General features: G+C 34.2%; 1 protein-coding gene across 2 annotated transcripts in view; it reads right to left on the bottom strand.

The window, feature by feature from the left end:
* LOC145248190 (lysine-specific histone demethylase 1A-like) overlaps nt 1–10,701 on the bottom strand; it is an 86,606-nt gene extending 75,905 nt beyond the window's left edge. Inside the window, exon 1 of one of the 2 annotated variants that reach the window (XM_080110052.1) lies at nt 9,906–10,701. In XM_080110052.1, coding sequence (XP_079966178.1) covers nt 9,906–10,571 — 666 coding nt within the window. In that variant the 5' untranslated portion in view covers nt 10,572–10,701. The remainder of the gene's footprint in view (nt 1–9,905) is intronic. The other variant, XM_080110053.1, reaches the window with a different exon arrangement.
* Between the last annotated feature and the right edge of the window lie 9,217 nt (nt 10,702–19,918).

Genomic DNA, 19,918 nt, shown 5'->3' with positions numbered 1-19,918 from the left:
GCACCTTAGTCTGGCTGAAAAATTTTGTTGGGGTGACATTGTGTCACTTCTATTTTGCTGTCACCCGGGGGTGGACCATTTCCCCTCTAGCCACTGATATGAAGTACATTTACGTGAAATTTCAGAAAAAAAAAAAAAAAAAAAAAAAAAAAAAAAAAAATCGACCCAGCCGTTTTTGAGTCCATAGGGAACGAACACAAAGTTCCTTTTATATCATAGTAGAGATAGACATTATTGGCTACATATATGCATACGTTTCTGCTGTCACTCCTTTATAGTCATCCACAAAGACTATATATACATACATATTATTTATCAGTTTTCCCACAGTAGCAAGGTTAGATAGAATGTCAGTTTAATGCTGGCAGAAATCCAGCTACCACACAACACACTCCCAAAAAGGATAGTGCCCGGGAGAATAATCTCATAAGATCAAACAGAACTATCATTCTGATCCACGGACTATGCTCTTGGCAAGCTAAAAATAAAAAAATAAAAATCGTAATAAATTGTGGAGGGGTTGATATTCTAGCCTACGCTTAACTTGATACGTTTTGATCAATTCATTCGACTCCATATTGCCACAAACACAAAATTAAACTTGGATGTGGAATCGGTACAATTGATGTCCTTTATTAACCCACCAACTAAGTCCGAGGTGGCGTATTGTCATCTCGGACTTGGGTTTATTGGTTAGAGTTTTTTTTTTTTTTTACCATGAAAGAAAAAAATACACTTCATTAATCTAACCATTAGATTAATGAAGTGTATTTTTTCTTTTATGGTAAAAAAAAAACAAACAAACTATTTGGTACTTATGTATTTTTGGTACTGCGCTGAAATAACAGTATTTCGAAAGTCATTCTTAACATGAGGAGGGGGAGTGTGTTTTGTAAGTATTCTGTGCTCCCACTTAACAATTTAATTAAAATAATAATAATAATAGATATTGTGAAACTTGAATTTAATCTGAAAAAAACTGTTTAAAAATAGCAGGGTACCAAAAATACATAAACAGTCGATATTTTGTTTTTTTCTTTCTTTCTCTCTCTCTCAAGACATCACGTGTACTGACATCCGGTATTGCGGGGTTATAGTAAACTTTTACCAAGTTACTATTGACATCCCATGTTGAATTTTTGCCAATATGGAGTTTTGGGAGCTTAAAATGAGCAGCTTCCATTTACCTTCACTTTATTTCCGATTACCCCCCCCCCCCCCCACCAATAATGTTTTTTTTCTACCTAAATAACGTTATTTATAAAAACCCTTCTTAATATGGAGTTCCGGGGTATGAATAAAAAAGATTTTTAAAAAACCCTGACCCCTGAAACTGACACTGTTCACGTGCATTGGAGTGAAACCAATCGCACAACTATGTTAACAGAACAAGATTTATTTCAGGTTTTAAAAAAAGAAACCGGTCTTGCTTCTTCTGTGGCCATGAAACAAAGAATAACTACCATCTAGCCTGTTGGCTGGGAGCGAAGTGTAGTATCTGTTAGTGTTCTGATTCTACACTTCATTTGTTCTGCCCTCGGTCAATGAGAAATATCTTTCTAGACAGAATTTTTGTTTTATTTTTGTTCCAATTCAGAGTGCCCCTCTCCATTAATTGGATCTTCCCCTTACATCTGACCGACTTGGTGTTTATCTCTGACCTTATGGGGAGGCAAGTAAACGGGAACTACTATCCATATTCTGCAATACACTGCAAAGATGTTTTAATTTTAATTTTTTTATATATATATATATATATATATATTGGGGGAAGGTTCAAGTTAAACAAGGTCGGTATTTAATTTGAAGACAACCCAGCTCCACAAAATGAGACTTTGGATTGTGACAAAAAAAAGAAAAAAAAACAATCTAAATCTATAAGGGTGTCCTAATTGATGGAGGATAAAAGTAGAATTAAAAAAAAAATTTTTTTTTTTTTTTTACTATTTGATCTTCACAAACTCTGAACAAGATGTGTGCGAATGTCACCTGAAGTCCGTCGAGGCCGAATAGTAAATTAATTTTATAACTAAAATTCTACTCAATAATTTTCCATAATTTTTGGTGTACACTAAAATTTTCAAGTGATAAGTTTTCCTGTTACTTTACTCTAAACTGTCACATGTTTCAAAATACAAATAAGTACCGAACAGATACTATGCTTTAATGTTAATGTGACACGATAATGTCAGGAGTACATGCAGCAAGGTGCATACTGCAGCGAGGAGGGTGGGGTGTGCAGAGAAATGTAAAGACATAGCTAGCAAAATAGGACCAACAGTCGCGCTGCTATTATGGGTTTGCTACACACAAGCCAGATGGCATATCGTCTCAAAAATGAGACAGAATTAAAATTATCTTCTTGAGATGTTAGGGAAGATGTTATGATTTTGGAAAGGCATTACTGATAAGGACTGCACGTAGCATTCAGTGAAAAAAATCCAGAGAGCTGCCACAGTGTGAGCAACCACTCCCCTCTTCTAGAAAAGAGAGGGAGAGGTGTTAAGTGATTGAGACGGGGGAGAGTAAGAGAAAAAGGATGTTTCTAACTATTCTCCGAGAGAGTGGCAAGGAAAAGGGGTTGGATTCAGGAAAAAGAATTCTGAGGGAGTGGAAGCTATAGCCAGAAAACTGAACGATTGTGCTGGCCAAGTGCTCCCGACCTGGAGGGCCCTCAGGGCCTGATGTTAGGATGTTAACTAGACTGTGTTAATGGGGGATCTGTGACTTTACTGGTCAGGCATCATTCACTGCTTGTAGTCAGTCACCTCAAGTTAGACAGTATTGATTGTGAACTGGTGAAAATATTAGTTACTGTTATTGTTTATAAACCATAGTTCCATTTGTTTGTGGTGACGACTCTTGACTCTTCGAATGCAGCAAGCTGACTGGACCAACAAAGGGATTAATCAACCCAGAGACTACACAGGACAAGAGATGATTGGATTGAGAGGTGAAGTGCTTCACCCTGGAACACTATGTGGTGAAGACGATCATAGGCCATCTTGTGACAACGTACGATCAAAAGAAGCACCTGTCATATCAGGTGCAGTTCGACAAGGATAAGTTCCCGTTATATCTGGTCCTGCAACCAGGATAGACATTCCCATAATATTAATTCTATTTTGAAAAATAAAAAAATAATAAACCGAAAAGAAAAAAATTGTAAAATCGGCAAATATTTAAATCATGAAAAAAATATTCATAGCCAACAAAACTCCTTGATTGTGATTCATGGCTAATAGTAATGAGCATAAAAGTGCTGCCCAATCTAACGTGAAATTGTTCCATTTCTAAGCCCATTGTAATGTTTTAGAAACATTTTTGTGCTATGAAAGATAAATTTTGTGCGTTAAAAAAAAAAAAAAAAAAAAAAAAAAAAAAAGAAGTGATTTCATAGGTTTTATGACATTGGGTTCGTAAAAAAGATATTAAACGGCCTGAAAAAGCTAGTATGACCGGAAATAGGGGTATCATTTTACATAATATTTATATGCAAAACTAATCCTGATTTTAAATTCTAAAACAATTGTGTTTTTTGGTCTGGTGGGGGTTCCACATGTCATCGCCTATGAAAGCAGAAATGTCCTTTTTTTGGGAAAGAGCAGCTTAAGGTCTTCATCTACTTCTAAATATAAATATTTCTTTTTAATTTGACAAATTTAATGCTTTTCCCCTATACACATATAAATAACCTATCAAACAATAAAATTTAATTTTCTACCGATCTGTATAATTTTTATCTTTAAAGTTTTTATTTTCTTAGATCTTACGTATCCTCAGCTACCAAATTCTCATGAATTGCATTTGCTGACTAGGCTTTACAAAGCAAAGATTGCTCCCCACTTGGAATACGGCTTCCTAGTGTTTGCTGGAGTTGGCAGGGTGTTGTGATTCGATCTTTTAAAAATATGATGATCTTTTAAAAATATGATGATTCAAGCAAAAACAACAGTACTTACTTGTGTCGAAATTAGTCATATATCCAAAAATTACGAAAATTTATAGTTAAAAGTATTTTTTATGGAAAATTGGGGAAATTGCATTTTCTCTAGATGTGAACACCTTGAAGATTGCGAATACAGGTGGGTTGGTTGTTTTTGTTTTACGGCATATCAACCCTTTTCGGGTTATTTAATGCCGAATCCAAAGATTTGAGAAAAAAAATTTTAATAGAATATATTTGTTGTTTTCAAGTCGGTTTCTATTTAACCCATAGTTGGGACCCTAACAGGTACTACCACTCCGGGCCAGAGTGGACCTGGGAGCAATGGCAATTAAAGGGTGGCTCCACACTCCCCAAAGTTCACAAGCTGGGGCCTCACCACTGGATATAGTTTAAGATCATATCCAGGACCTGCGAATACAGGGGACATACTTATCTCCCTTTTCGGGACTTAAATGACCGACGCTTTGTTTTAGCTGATAGCGGTAGACTTTGGACTAACAATAGCAGTTCGACTCAATGAATTTTCGTAGTTTTGGGATATATTACTATTTTCGACATAAGTTAGTATTGTTTTTGCTTAAAACGACATATTTCAAAAATCAATCTGTCGACCACCTTAACGAGCACCTGTATTTCTAATCGTGAAATAAAATTCTAATTTACTTTTTGATGTCTTGATAGTGTCACTTAGATACTACTAGAAAAAAAGAAAGAAAAAAAGCGTGAGCCATTTGGGTCACTAGTTTTACACGGCTAAAATCATTTAAATCAGGAAAGAGTAAATTTGCAGAGATAGTTTAAATATAAAAAATAAAGAGAAAATTCGGGTTTGTATTACTGTACACATAGATTCGAAAAAGTTGTCAAAAAACAAATATATAACAAATACATGTTATCAAAGGCAAGAGAAGTTACTTTTCTACCAAACTGGATATATTTTTCGTGTTTTTATTCAATGTAACATGTTTATTCAGCTTGAAAACCATACAGTGTTTACCGATGTATTGGAACATTCAAGATGGCGTCTGATTCTCTCTTTAACACGGTAAGTGTGGGAAAAGATGTTATAAATAAAAAACCGGATAAAATACTATTAAAAACTCGCTCAATATATGTTACCGTGACATAGGTTGACATATATTCGGCGGGTTTTTAATAGTATTTTGTATAATTTTTTATTTATAACACCTTTTTCCATACTTACGGTCTTAAAGAGGGTGTGAGACGCCATCTTGAATTTTCGAATACATCGGTAAACACTATGTTTTTCGAGCTGAATAAATATGTTACATTGAATAAAAACACAAAAATATATCCAGTTTGGTAGAAAAGTAACTTATCTTGCCTTTGATAACATTTATTTGTTATATATTTGTTTTTTGACAACTTTTTCGAATCTATGTGTACAGTAATACAAACCCAAGGACATTTGTTAATATAGACCACAAAACGAAAAAGTGGCTAAGAGTAAGTGTAGTATCTGTTCTGATGCATTTAACATTTTCTGTCCTCGGTCAGTAGAGAAATCCGTCTAAACTGAGACAATTTTTTCTCCCTATCCAGAGTGTCCCTTTTTGGGGAGCTGAATTTTCCCCACATTAAAAACCAACTTTGTGGGGGAGGCAAGTAAATAGGAACAAATAGATAACAAATGTTACGAAACCAAAATGGTCATCTAGGGGAAATTCTCTATGATCACTCAAAATCAAATTAAAAATACTGATATAAACCGATCCGATAAATATGACAGTGGTATTAAAAATAAAGTTAGTGTAAAAGTCCATCGAGGCATTTTTTTTCTTCAATTTTTGAGCGATTATCGAGGCCCCTCAAATGACTGTCTCATGTCAGCCATTTTGTTCTCGTTCTAACAACACGACACTACTCGTGTTTCGAAATAAACACTTTAAAATGTGTTTTTATTCAATGTAACATGTTTATTCAGCTCCAAAAACATGCAGTGTTTACCGATGTATTGGAAAATTCAAAATGGCGCCCCGCCGCCCGACACTCTCTTTAATATGGTAAGTTTGGGAAAAGGTGTTCTAAATAATAAACTAGACAAAATACTATTAAAAAAAACACCGAATATATGTCAACTTATATCACGATAACATATATTGAGCGAATTTCTAATAGTATTTTGTCTAGTTTATTATTTATAACATCTTTTCCTGAACTTACCGTGTTAAAGAGAAAGTCGGGCGCCATCTTGAATTTTCGAATACATCGGTAAACACGATATGCTTTTCGAGCTGAATAAACATGTTACATTGAATAAAAACACAAAAAATATATCCAGTTAGATAGAAAAGTAACTTATCTTGCTTTTGATAACATTTGTTATATATTTGTTTTTTTGACAACTTTTTCGAATCTATGTGTACAGTAATACAAACCCCATTTATTTGTTAATGTTATATATTTGCCTTTCTGACTACCTTTTTATACTACAAAATGCCTAATTTGGAAAAAAAAAATTGCACACATGAAAAGTCGAAATGAAAAATCGCTATATTTAAAAAAAAAAAAAAGGCTAGCTAAGGAAGGACGATAATTAAAGTTTACTGAACCGATTTTGCCGACGCAAAATTACGTAAACAGCCGAAAAAAGACGAATGAAAACGAGGCAGCATTCCAAGAGAGAGAGAGAGAGAGAGAGAGAGAGAGAGAGAGAGAGAGAGAGAGAAACATTTTAAGCAAGAAAAGCACTCATAATATGTCTAGTCTATTTTTTTTTTATTTTGATAAAGAAAAAAAAATGAAACAACTTTTTTTTTTTCAATACTGGCCCAGCTTTAGTTTTTACTCGTAAATTACCAAATTGTCTTTAGTAGCAGTTATTTAATTTCTATTTTTTATCTGTTGAAATTCTTAACTATCGCCAATTTACTATTTAATTTATAATTTAACTTTGTTTTTCTCGCCTTCCGATTGGATACGCGCTTCGGCATCTTCCGGCTGTTTATATAAATAGTCGGAAAAATAAACGACAAAAAGTATCAATATCAAACAAACTCTACTGTGCTTAGTTTGTGCTCCTACTAAAATAAAGAAAAAAGTATATGTTTGTAAATTAGCATCCTATTAAATTATCCTTCTGCACACACACACAAATAGATTATACTTTTTTTTCACCGAAAGACTGGGAGGAAATTTTTTTTAATTTTTTTAGAATCTAGAGTATGGGATCAGTTTTGCATATATTTATCGTAAAACGGTCCACCATTTTCGGGCCATACTAGCGTTTTAGGACAGTTAGACTTCCTTTTGTCTATGGGAGATTTTTTTCTAGAGAATATGGGGGGGTGTTACTTTTTAAACGATTACGAAGGGTTTTACAAGGATTTTAGTGCCACTTGAACTTAGGGTTAGTATACCCAACAACCTGAAGAAAACCGCACGGTATCGTCTATAGTAGAAACATTTTTTTGGTTAATTGCTTTAAAAAGCTGTAATGGCCTGGGGGCTCTGGTCCAGAATTCTCCTTATATTATTTAAATAAAAAAAATAAATAAATAAAATAAAAAAATTAAAAAAAAAAGCATCTGTATGATGTACGTACCCGTGACGAAATGAAAATACCATATTAAAAAAAAAAAAAAATAAATCACGTTATTGATCAAATAGTTTTATTTTTAAACAACATTTTAAAGCGATTAATGGAAATTCGTAAGCATTGCAATCATAAGTAGTGTTGCGATTTGTTTTTGTTTTTTCAAAATGGCGGGTGAGATAGTCACTTCGGGGTCTCGGGGATAGTCATAAAATTTGATTTTCTTATTAAAAATAAAACTATTTGATCAATTTACGTAATTTTTGGAATATATTTTCCTTTTCGTCGTGGGTACATACATCAATGATGTATAAATAATAATAAAATAAAGAAAAAAAATCTGCATGATGTATTACATCATGCAGATTTTTTTTCTTTATTTTATTATTTGTTTGTTTTAATATAGGAAGAATTTTGTACAAGAACCTGTCCGGGAAATAGAATCAAGTTACGTAAATTTTATATGTAAAACTGAACCCCTGCGTTAAATTCTAAGTTATTTTTCTTCTTTCAGGGAGTTAACATATAATCGCCTAAAAAACAAAACAAAACAAAACGTAGAATCTATTTGGGGGTGATGGAGGGGATAGCGGAGGGTGACTGATCACCTATTTACCGTGAAAAAAAAAAAAAATAAATAAATAATTGCCTGTTTGCCCTAACCGTCAACGAACAAAATAGATTCTATTTACGTCAAAATCTTTATTAAAACAAACAAATATTATCGATGGTACTTATGCATTCAATGTATCGTGATAAAATAACGTTTAGAAAGCTATTTTTAACATGAGGATAGTTTTTTGTACCTATTCTGTACTTTCAGCTAACAATCTAAGGCGCTTCTACACTATTATGACGAAATTTTGGAAATCGTAATACTGAATTTCACATGAAATAATGGTATATACGTATTCCTTGTATTTTTTAAGATGATTTCCCAATAAGGTAGAAAATTATTTATTAAAGAAAATAAAAAATAGAATTTGATGAAAACGGTCGTAAGGCACAGGAGAGTTCAAAGGAGAGGTAATTTTCCGTTTCGATTCAAACAGGATGGCGGCAATTTTTCACCTGCTAACATGATTAAAGTTTTTTTGGGGGGGTTTTTTAAAAAATAATTCAGTAATATTGAGGTAATTTCGACTGCATAATTTGGAAGCTAACATTGTAATTTATTAGAATTGACAAAAAATCAGTTGAAACCATTGTTTGTTTTTAATCCGAAAACTCCATTTATCGACTACAAAATTTCGTCCTAATAGGGTAGTAGTAGCGCCCAATGTAATAAGATATCGTAAAACTTAAATTTAACTTGAAAATATTATTTTAAAAAATAGCGCGGTACAATAAGTGCATAAGGACCTTATCGATTGGGAGGTGATTTTTTGTATTTCCAAAATGGACATAAGCACTTTCAGAACTACAAGTATAATTTACATTTTTTTTTTTCCTAGTATCGCGACGCCACTCCATTTGTTTGTTTTTCATACTGCTAAACCGGAGTAGGGTTAGTGTTTGTGGTTAATGAAGGTAATTAGTGCTTTTCCTTTCGTTAAGAGGGGGGGGGGCAGGAGTCAGGACTCTTAAAAATATTTTAGACCTCTAACACTAACCCTAAGTCCGGGATAACAATACCGAAAAATTGGAGTCGTAATAAAAATATACACTTGGTAGTTTTCTGACAAAATTAAATGGCGGCCAATTTGAAAATACAAAATAAAAATGGTTATTCGTTCTGTTACGCTATATGACTAAGAACTGAGTAGTCATTTTACGTCAAATTTATAATCGTAAAGTGAACCCCGCTTTAAAATACGAATCCATATATTACGATGGTGTTGTTGGCGAGTAAGGGGAAAAAATGGAATCTCATTTCTATTTTTTCCGTCGACACAATGCGATAAGGGATAAGATTTTTAGGTGCTAGTGCACTTAGTGATCCGCACTATTTTTTAAATCGTATTTCCAAGTTTAATTAAAGTTTTTTTTTTGTTTTTTTTATTCAATTGTAAGGTTAAAGTACAGAATAAGTACAAAACACCCTCCACATGTTAAGAATAGCTTTTTAAATAATAACGTTATTATTTCAGCACGGATCGATAGTACCGATTTTTATATTGATCAACAGTAACGGCCCTTATGCTGCTACAGCTCTTTTATTAGTGAACCCAAAGTAAAATAGATTATTATTATTATTATTATTATTATTATTATTATTGCTGTTGTTGACGTTAAATAAATTTTAAAAAATCGTATTATGAGATGTTTTTTTTTTCAAACAGTAGGATGGGGAGAGACTTGCATTTTTTTTTTTTCAGATTGATGAGAGTGATGATGATGATGATGAATGATGGTGATGATGATGGGATGGAAGGAAGAAACAAAAACTTCTCTATTTACCGGCTCACTCACCCTTGCTTTCTTCCGACGGCTTGTTCTGCGGTTATCAGCGCCGTCAGAAATAGAGACAGAAGTCGAAGAAGAGGATTGAGCAGAAGAGGACGTCGGGGTGACCCCGGAGGGTGCCCCACCGCCCTGGCTAGGATTGGCATTATTCATGCCGGACGAGTTATTCGCGTTGTCGCCATCATCCGAGGAATAGGACCGTTTACGGTTGGAGGCGAGGAGGGAGCTCCCCGGTTGTTGGTGCGACTGCGGCTGGGCATCGCGACTGTTTGAGGTACAGTTATTATCTTCGTTACTGCTCGCACCCGTTTTGCTCGTGGCGCTGTTGAGAGTCGCAGCCGCGGAGCTGTTGTTATTGGTGTTGCTGTTAACGTTGCTGGATGAGGTTTTGCTTCCGTCCGAGGACTTTTGGTGCTGGTTGATGGTGCTCATTATTCCGACTGGCGCTGAAGAAGAAATATGAGAGGAAGATGACGACGTAGAGTTCTGTTGTTGCTGGTTATCCTTTTTGGAAGATGAGGATGAAGAAGCTGAACTGCGATCAGACCTCGTATTGCCACTATTATTATTAGTGTTATTATTTGAGGATGAAGATGATGAATTTGAACTGCCACCACTACCTCCGCTGTTCGGAGTGCCGAGCTGCATTTTCGAGTTCATTATAGACCACGTTATCCCTTAGACTGACGGTCTGATAGATAGAATATTTAAACCGAGATATATATATTTCTTATATCTGCAAACAAAATCGATGGTCTCTTTTAAACTTTATATATAAAAAAAAATAAATAAAAAATATATAAATATATATATAAACTTTTAAAAATAAATTTACATGGAATAATTAAAGGAACTCGATTAAATAATGCAATCGCATGGTACTGGTTTGACTACTTATAACAAAAGAGTTTGCAGCGACACCTAACGGCAAAGTAAAGGGAGATAATCGAGGTTACTATATTTGAAAAATAAAAATAAATATATTCCCCTATTCAACAAATAAAATAAAATATTTCAGATAAAGTTATTTATTTATTATGCTCTGAAATGTTTCTTCAGTGTTTCATTTTTTTTTTTTGGGGGGGGGGGGTTCTTATTAAAAATTCAACCTAACCAAAAAAAAAAAAAAAATACAAATCTTTATGACGTGTCTCCCTCATGGAACGAACATATCATACTCCAAAATTCACGTAAATTGGTCAAGTAGTTTTAATTTTAAGTAAGAAAGTCAAATTTTATGAGTAAGCATAAATGGACCGTCTCGTGTTGCCATCTTGAGAAAAACAAAAATAAGGGCAGATAAGTCTACAATAATTCAAACTTGCGATATCAGCCTTGTAATGCTACCAATTTCGCATTATCGCTTTAAATCGTTTAAAAACGATTTTCTTAATAAAAATAAAACTACTTGAGAAATTTATGTGATGTTTTGCTATATTTCCGTTTTATGGCGGATACGTACATCATAAAAATTTTCCTGTATTTTTTTTTTTTTTTTTTTAATTTAGGTTGAATAAAAACCTATGTTGCCTACAGTTAGACATAAGATCAGTTTTTAGGTAAAATCCAGCTCGCCAAAGCTCTGTATTACCACATAAAATTAAATTGCCTCAGTTTAGAAGGATTTCGATTTACTGAGCAAAGCCAGAAAAAAGGAAATGTATAAAAACAGATACTACACGTCTAATCAGAAACTCAAGATATATTCGGCCTGGCCTGGAGTCGTTACTTTTATTTTCGTTACGCGTTTTATTTTATTAAATTATTTAAAAATATGTTTTATAAAGTTAGATTTAAATATTATTTTATGGTTTGATCATTAAATTGTTATATAAAAGGCATAGCCAACTACTGTAAGTAATATTGTTTTAATATCTATAAAATTATTGAATGTAAAGAAATAAACTTTCAATCGTTTTAGAGATACATGAAGATTTGCTAAGAATTAAAAAGTTACAAACTACTTTTTATTCGCTAGTTTAAATACTTCCAATTTCCTTTCAAATTTCGAAGAAAGTGTGTGTGTGTGTGTGTGTATGTGTGTGTGTGGTTAGTACACGAGACACCCAGCAAGAAAATCTTGTGCAAACATCAATTACACCTCTCATCCAATTAAATAATAATAATAATGAATTAAACTTTACGGATTGTGGTTTGAATTTTTAAATAATTTTTTTTTTTTAACAAAATAAATAAATAAAAAAAAAACGATAAAATAGGGTGTAAGCTTAAGAAGAAAGAAAGAAAAACAAAACATAAAACAAAGAAAAACAGACACCAGGTGCGCGTATTTTTTTCTTTCTATTTTTCAATTTTGCTTTTGGTTTCTGTTTTCAAAAGATAGAATAATTCTTTCTTTTTTTTTTGTAAAAAATAAATATATATAAGTTTTTATTAAAGGAAAACACACTGAAAATTAATTTCTTAAAAGAAAATACTTTTTTTTATTGATGCGGTAATCTTTGTTTTGTTTGCACCATGGCATTGTTGATATCATGCTGGCACACACGTACGCACGAGCATGCGTGCGCGCGCGCGCACACACACACACACTCTTTGTTCACCGGTCCCCAACCAATACCAAAAACTCGCATGAGCGAAACTAAATTTGTTTTAGAAGTATACGACTGTAATACTTAATAATTTGTCCGTTCGTTCAATAAAACTGTACCCTAAAATAAAAATGTATGTGTAAGAAATTATTTTAGATAATTAAAAAAAAAAATGGCATTTTAGAATTTAGGGTCAATTTTTACATGCCTCAGAAACACCCCAACATCCCCATGTTAAGAACGACTTTAGGAATACCCCCCCAACCTTCCCATGTTAAGAACGACTTTCGAGGTTGGGGGGTGTTCATTCCGAAAGCCGTTCTTAACATAGGGAGGTTAGGGTGCTCCTGGGGCACGTCGTAAAAATTGACCGAATGAGAGAGGAATCAGTTTGCTCATATACATTTGATATAAAATGAAGTTCATTTCCGGGCCACCAAGAAGAAGCGGAAGCGGTAATGATAATTCTCTTTCTAGCTGGATAGTGTTTTTACGGTTATGTAACCAAACTGCACATGCGCATCATGACTAAATATGAATAAAGGGCCGTTCGTAAGAAATGGCAAAAGATGATTTAGAAAAGGTAACCGATTGAAAAGGTTATGATCTAAGAATAGGGAATTACTACATGTAAGCAGTCTGAAAAAAAAAAAAAAGTAATAAATATCCCCTTTCCCTGCGCCTAATTCGAGTCGGTAATGGCCTCCCACAACACACAAGTTGATTTCCAGAAGAATTAAAAAAATAAAAATAAATAAAAATAACCAGGATTTAAATAAAAACAATCCATTATTCCATTACATATCTTTAAATATGCTATATGTTCAAAAGTGGATTATCATTTTTACCTGAAATTTATATGCGAAACTGATCCCCCATTTTAAATTCTAAAATAATTTTTATTTATTTCATTTATATTTGCTCAGTTTTTTCGTCGTCTGTTCGCATGTAATGGCCCCCCAAAAAGTAGAATCTCATTTTTTTCTTCTTGGGTAAATTAGCATATGCAAGTGTAGGGGATAACGGCCGTTGAAAGTTCTCCCCCCCCTTCCTTCCTCTTATTTCTCACACATTAAAGAAAATGCGTGAATTTTCGTACAAATACATCAGTGGAACTATAGAATCGGTTATTTGAGATTTTTAAATTCAATGGATCTAAATTTAAAAAAATATAATAAATTTAGTTGGGAAACACCACCCGACTCCTATCAGTGGAAAGGAGGTGGAGGCATGACACATTTAGATTAGGCATATTACCTCCTCCTTCAGGATTGGTTGGTTGGTTGTTTTTGTTTTACGGCATATCAACCCTTATCAGGTTATTTAATGCCGAATCTAGTTATTTTGAGGAACGATTTTTAATGGAGTATATTTCTTTCTTTTTTTTTTTTTTACGTCAGATTCTATTTAACCCATGGTTGGGACCCTAACAGGTACTACCACTCCAGGTCAGAGTAGACCTGGGAGCAATGGCAATTAAAGGGTGGCTCCACACTCCCCAAAGCCCGCTAGGTGGGGCCTCACCATCGGATATAGTTTAAGGTCATATCAAGGACCCTAGACGATAATAGAAACATCCAGGACCTCCTCCTTCAGGAAGAGGGGGAGGGGCGGGGATTTGCCGGTCGCCTGAGGATCTCGTACAGGAAATGCCCGTTTTCATATTGAAGTGACTTCATGTCTAACTTTGCAAGTGGGGACCAAGCACAAAATAACCTCTACATTCTAGCTATGTGTCAATAAAAGATGTATTTTTATTAGCGAGACCTGTGGAAATTCCACAGTATATTTTTTCATATGCAATATATTGATGTTGGCATTACGTTGTGTTCAGGGTAAATGGAGATATTATTGTAGCTCTTTTGTTAAATCTGCAAAAGTATTTATCTAAGCTAGCTGGGACGCCCAGAGCGTAGTCCGGTTGTAAAATATGCTTAAATGTGATATTTTAATTTCATGCAGATTTCGTATATATTATTAGAGAGTCGATTTTCTATCGATTCTTACATATTATAAAGTTGTGATTAAAATATATATATATATATATATATATATATATATATATATATATATATATATATATATATATATATATATATATATCCATATAACTCGGGTGCATCAGCTTGAATGGAAACCGAAACCAAAACTTATGAAGAAAAACAAATGCATGACGACAAATATCAAAAAATTGCCAAGAACATGAATTCCTTCACCCTCAACTGGCCACTTTTCTACAACGAGGGATTGCTTTTTTCGCCGTTATTTTCAAAAGTTATCCCCTCTTTTTGATTGACTAGCCTTAATTTAAACCGTTGCCATTTCCGGTTAAGCAATGGACGCAACAGCAAAAAACGTCACATTTTTTTTTTCTTTTCACATTCTTTTCCTCGTTCACGATACAGGTTCGAGCCTGCCTACTACCACTTTTTTTTTTTTTTTTTTTTTTTTTTGCTCAATACACTTCTAAACACCAGGGCAATGCCAGGCACCCAGCCTAGTATTAAAATAGGCACTAGTGTTGGATTGATTAATTGGAAAAATTGGAACTGTTTGGGATATTGGAATTGGAAAAAAAATCACACCTGTTTTTGCGATTCCTGTTTAAAACTTATTTTTGCATTGCTAGTACTAAGGATAAAATAAATATTTATTGATTTTAAACTATCAGTAAAACTTAAATGTATAGATTGTAAAAAATTCAGCCAAAAAAATGGCACTAGAAAAAATGGCACAAGTTAATAAATAGGAAAAAATGGCACAAGTGATAAATATAGATGCAAATCTCAGAATGAGTTTAGCGAATTCAATTCACAATTTTCAATAAATTATGGGTAAAAAATTTGACACAAAAATAAAAAAATTGAACTTGTTTAGTGTACGCCCACTTCTTCCCCACAAGTTTACATAATCTGAAAATAAAAACAGAAAGAACAACTCCATGACTAAATCTTTAGAAATTTGAAAAAAAAAATCAGAATTGGTAATTGTATTGGAATTGGGAGTAATATTGAAATTGTCCTATCATTAATATATACTTTTTTTTTTCTTTTTTACATAGGAGTCGCCACTTATCAAGGCCCAGAGGCTACTCGAGGATAAGGGTTAATGAGTGTACGATAGTCAATGGTATAATATCGTAGTAATCGTTAATAGTGGAAATTTGGTAAATTGGATTACTTAAGGAGACGGTTCAACAAGAATTTGTTTATGTTAGACTTGAAAACGACCAAATTGTAGTCAGCTGGAAAGCAGGCAAACGGAAGAGAATTCCACAGGTGTGCAGTTCTAAGAAAGTAAGCTTTGTTGATGGAAGCTGCGTTTAGGTTTAGGCTCAGATAAAGAGTGGGGGGGGATTGTTGATAGTGTTTCAGCTAGACAAGTGTTTTTTGTGAAAGTTTGGTGAGGGGGGCATAGATTGGAGCTCAGATGAGCACTTGTCATGAAAATAATGATAAAGCAGAGACAGGCTCGCAACGTCTCTTCTGTGGGAAAGAGGTTGCAGAGAAGCGAAAAGGGCATCTTCCACTAGGCTACAGGATAAGATCTTTTTAGCAGCTCCATCCTAGATCTGGCAGCAGTACTCCATTCTTGGACTTCCCTGGCTTATGTATAGGTAGAAAATTGCATCAGTAGTGAGATATCTAATGGAACGGTAGAAGAATCCTACCATTTTCCTAGCGACCTTAGCAACGGATTTGATGTACGTGTTCCATTTCAGATCAGAACTAAAGGTCAAGTCCAGAAGCTTGTCAAAATATGGAGTCTCCTCAAGACAAGAGCCATCCATCACAATTGATGCCAGATGGGGATCAGAGTGTAGATTATGTAAAGATAGAAGCTTGGTTTTAGATACATTAAAAATAAACTAGTCACCTCTTTCCCCATTGTACCACGTCCTCAAGATCAGAGAAGAGAGAATCAGAAAGAACTTTGTTTTTGTTTTATTTTACTTCAATCGAAGTTCTCAGAAATCAAGGGGTCCACTACCTAGAGCTAACACTTGAACTCTATATGAGATACATGGATATTCGAATGTTCCATTAAAGTTCATGTCTCAAACACCGAGTTAGTAAAGAAATTGAGAACATAATTTTCCTCTCCCCAATTAACCATTTTCATATGTTGTAGTATATCTTTTGTTTTGGTCTCTTGCTCTTACTGGATTCCCGGACAAAAATTCATCTAGTCTGATAGAGTATCTAGTTTCATCATTTTTGGCCTTTAATGTGTTGCCATAGATGGTAGTGTCGTCAGCATAAATTTCTATGAATGATCTTAGGATGTGATTTGGAAGATCATTGATGTAGATCAGGAAGAGAGTTGGGCCCAGGATAGACCCCTGAGGGACTCCAGCATTAATAAAGTGAGCTTCTGATTTCTGCCCATCAACCACTACTCTTATGAGCCTATCAGAGAGAAATGATTTCATAATTAAGAAGACATTTCCAGCTATGGTATAGCTGGAGATCTTGTGAAGTAGACCTTTATGCCATACCATATCTTTCTCATTTGATTTCTGTTGCAGTTTGTGTGATGAATAGAATCATTATATTCGGTTCAACATCCACTTCACATGCAGGCATGTGTTGAACAGCTTTAAGAAATTGACTTTCAAACTAACCTATCACTGGCCAGGTCTTTACTTATCCTTCTTTCTCTCAAGTCCATTTTTCTCACTTTCCTTCCATGTTTTTCTTGGCCTTCTCCTGCGAACTAAGCTTGCTAGTTGAAGCTTGTTTTTCTATGGCTGCTTGGTGTGGTGCTTGAACACAAGCCATGCATGTGAATATTATATTTTTTTTAAACTGTTCACTTCTTATAAGTAAAAAAAGAAATACTTGAATTTAGTAGAAACAAAAAACTAAAGACAATGAGTCAAGTACAATAACCATTAGGCTAGCCTGACATGATCTTTAAAAAATGTTTTCAAAACTATTTATCCTTAACATAAGGAATCTGTAATGTGAACCATTCACGCATGCGCATTCATGAAACAGTTAACAGATAAAAATCCGATTACCTCCCTCCCACATACCAATTTTTGAATTTTGACCACTTTTTTCCAGATGAAAAACTGTTTAAAAAGTTGGTACTCATGCACTTATTGATCCGTGTTGAAATAATGTTATTTAAAAAGCAATTCTTAACATGGAGAGGGGAGGGTGTTTTGTACCTATTCTGTACTTTAACCTTACAATTGAATAAAAAAACATAAAACTTTACTTAAACTTGGAAATACGATTTAAAAAAATAATGCGGATCAGTAAGTGCATTAGCACCAAAAAGTTTTCCATGTCTGAGTACCCTATATACCAAATTTCACGTCTGTAGATCAATAATTCGTTCAGTATATAGGTTGAAAATTGTCCTCACACACACACACACACATTCTCACTTTTATAGATATATAGATTTGATTTTTACCCTTAATTGTTTGTTGGATTAACGGCACAATCCTTCCCTCCCATTTAAAATAAAATTGTTCACTCAAAACAAAGCAAATTGCTAAGAAAACATGAGAATCTACTGTAAGAGGGCCAGTTTTATAGCAAGACAATCTTGGTGGGAAGCTAAGCAGCAAAATGTATTTTCAAAATACACGTTGAGATCTGAAATGTACACTGTAAAAAAAAAAAAAAATTGCCAGAACTCCTTTTCACCAATGTCACAATTTGTACTAACTCCTTAACTTAAACTGTAATTCTCAACGTCTGTGCTCTTTCTCGGCTGTCAAAAACTCCACCCATATCCTCTCTGATTGGTCCTTCTTATCGCCGCTATTCCCTTCATATGAAATTAATGCCATACATATATAAATGATCCAATTATAAACTTGAGTTTTTCTTTTGTTTTTTTCTTCCCTGATCCCATCACCTGACCGGAGAGACAGAGGTGCGACAGTGATTCTAGGAGCTGGAACAGATACTACACTTTGATTTGGATAATTTTTTACCAGGTAGCTGTTCATTTACTTCCTACCCGCTGTATGTGACACAAGGTTAGAAGTTGCGAATTACTTAGAACTTCTACCCAGTCATGGCTGATAGAATGAGAGCCTGCTATCCCTGCGGATTAAATAAAAGAGTTCCATTCGAAATTCCATGCAGATTCCTAAGTTCGACAGAAAGATTGCCCGAGTTTAGCAAGATACACCTGAAGAAGGTAGGTTCAATTGGCCAAAACGTTGATAAAATAACACTCAAGATAAGAACAGTAGTCTGAAGAATCCAAATAATATGAAAAATGTACAATTGAGCTGTAGACGCATGTCCAAAAGTGATAAAAATGTGTACTTAATTTTTTTTATCATTTACTGGAGGGGGGAGGGTCACAGCTTTGTCCGGGCATAAAATACATTTAAATATGATATTTTAATTTATCCAGATTTGGTATATATTATTATAAAGTCATGATTTCAAAAGTAAAAAGAAAAGTATTTAGGTGCCATCAGCTAGAATTGAAATCGAAACCGAAACTGTAGCATTGTGATACACATATAAACCAATAAAACATTAAAAATAAACTAAGATGAATGTACAAAATGTTTAAGGATTTTTTTCAATTTTAACCCATTTTTGGCCATTAAAAACAATTTTAACCCATTTTTGGCCATTAAAAACAATTTTAACCGGCTGAAGACCCATAAAAGAATGTCCCATAAAAATATCCAATCATTTGAGCCCCCTAGCGCCGCTTTGTAGCTTTTAGTTTCGGAGGAGATAGAGTTTGAAAATATGGAGACAGACAGACTGACAGACAGACATATAGACCTTTAGATATTAGATGTGTCAAACAGCATAATCACAATTCCTTGAGTGACATATTTTTGGTCATCCTATATTTTTTTTTTTTGGGGGGGGAAGACTCATCCTATATTAGAATGTATATAGCATAATCACACTGGTACGCATGGTTAATACTTAATGGGTGACCATTTGCGAATACCAACTGTTGTATGTGATCTCTGCTTATTTTGGCATTGTTTCGAATCATTCCTCTTTACCACTGGAATCAAGCAGTGCCAATTCTGAAGAAGTGGGGTTGGAGATTGTGCAACACTTACTTCACAATTACATGTGCAACTACCCTTACATGGAGGTATCAATTGTCTCTCAAGACTGAATGGCAGCCATGATACATGTTAAATACTAAATTTCAGGAGACTGTCTCAACACAGACGTGTGTAACAGTAAGGTCGGTTTTAAAGTAGAGTCCTATGGGCTTTGACATTTGTCGAACCTCCATAGTTTCGTTTCGACATAAGTTCTATAACATTTTAAACGTTAAACAAACAGTTTGCACATCGTCATTTAAGTAAGCGCATACTTTTGCACATGCACGTTTTCGAAATGAATGAAGGAATGATACTCAACAGCAACAACAGGGAGGTGGTGGTGGCTCAGTGGTTAACTATGTGGGCTGACAACCTGGGTGGGCGAAGTTCAAATTCAG

Source organism: Euprymna scolopes, chromosome 26 (genome assembly GCF_053919585.1).
Source record: "Euprymna scolopes isolate OS-2025 chromosome 26, ASM5391958v1, whole genome shotgun sequence".
Lineage (NCBI taxonomy): Eukaryota > Metazoa > Mollusca > Cephalopoda > Sepiida > Sepiolidae > Euprymna > Euprymna scolopes.
This window is presented reverse-complemented; position numbering and strand designations above follow the sequence as displayed.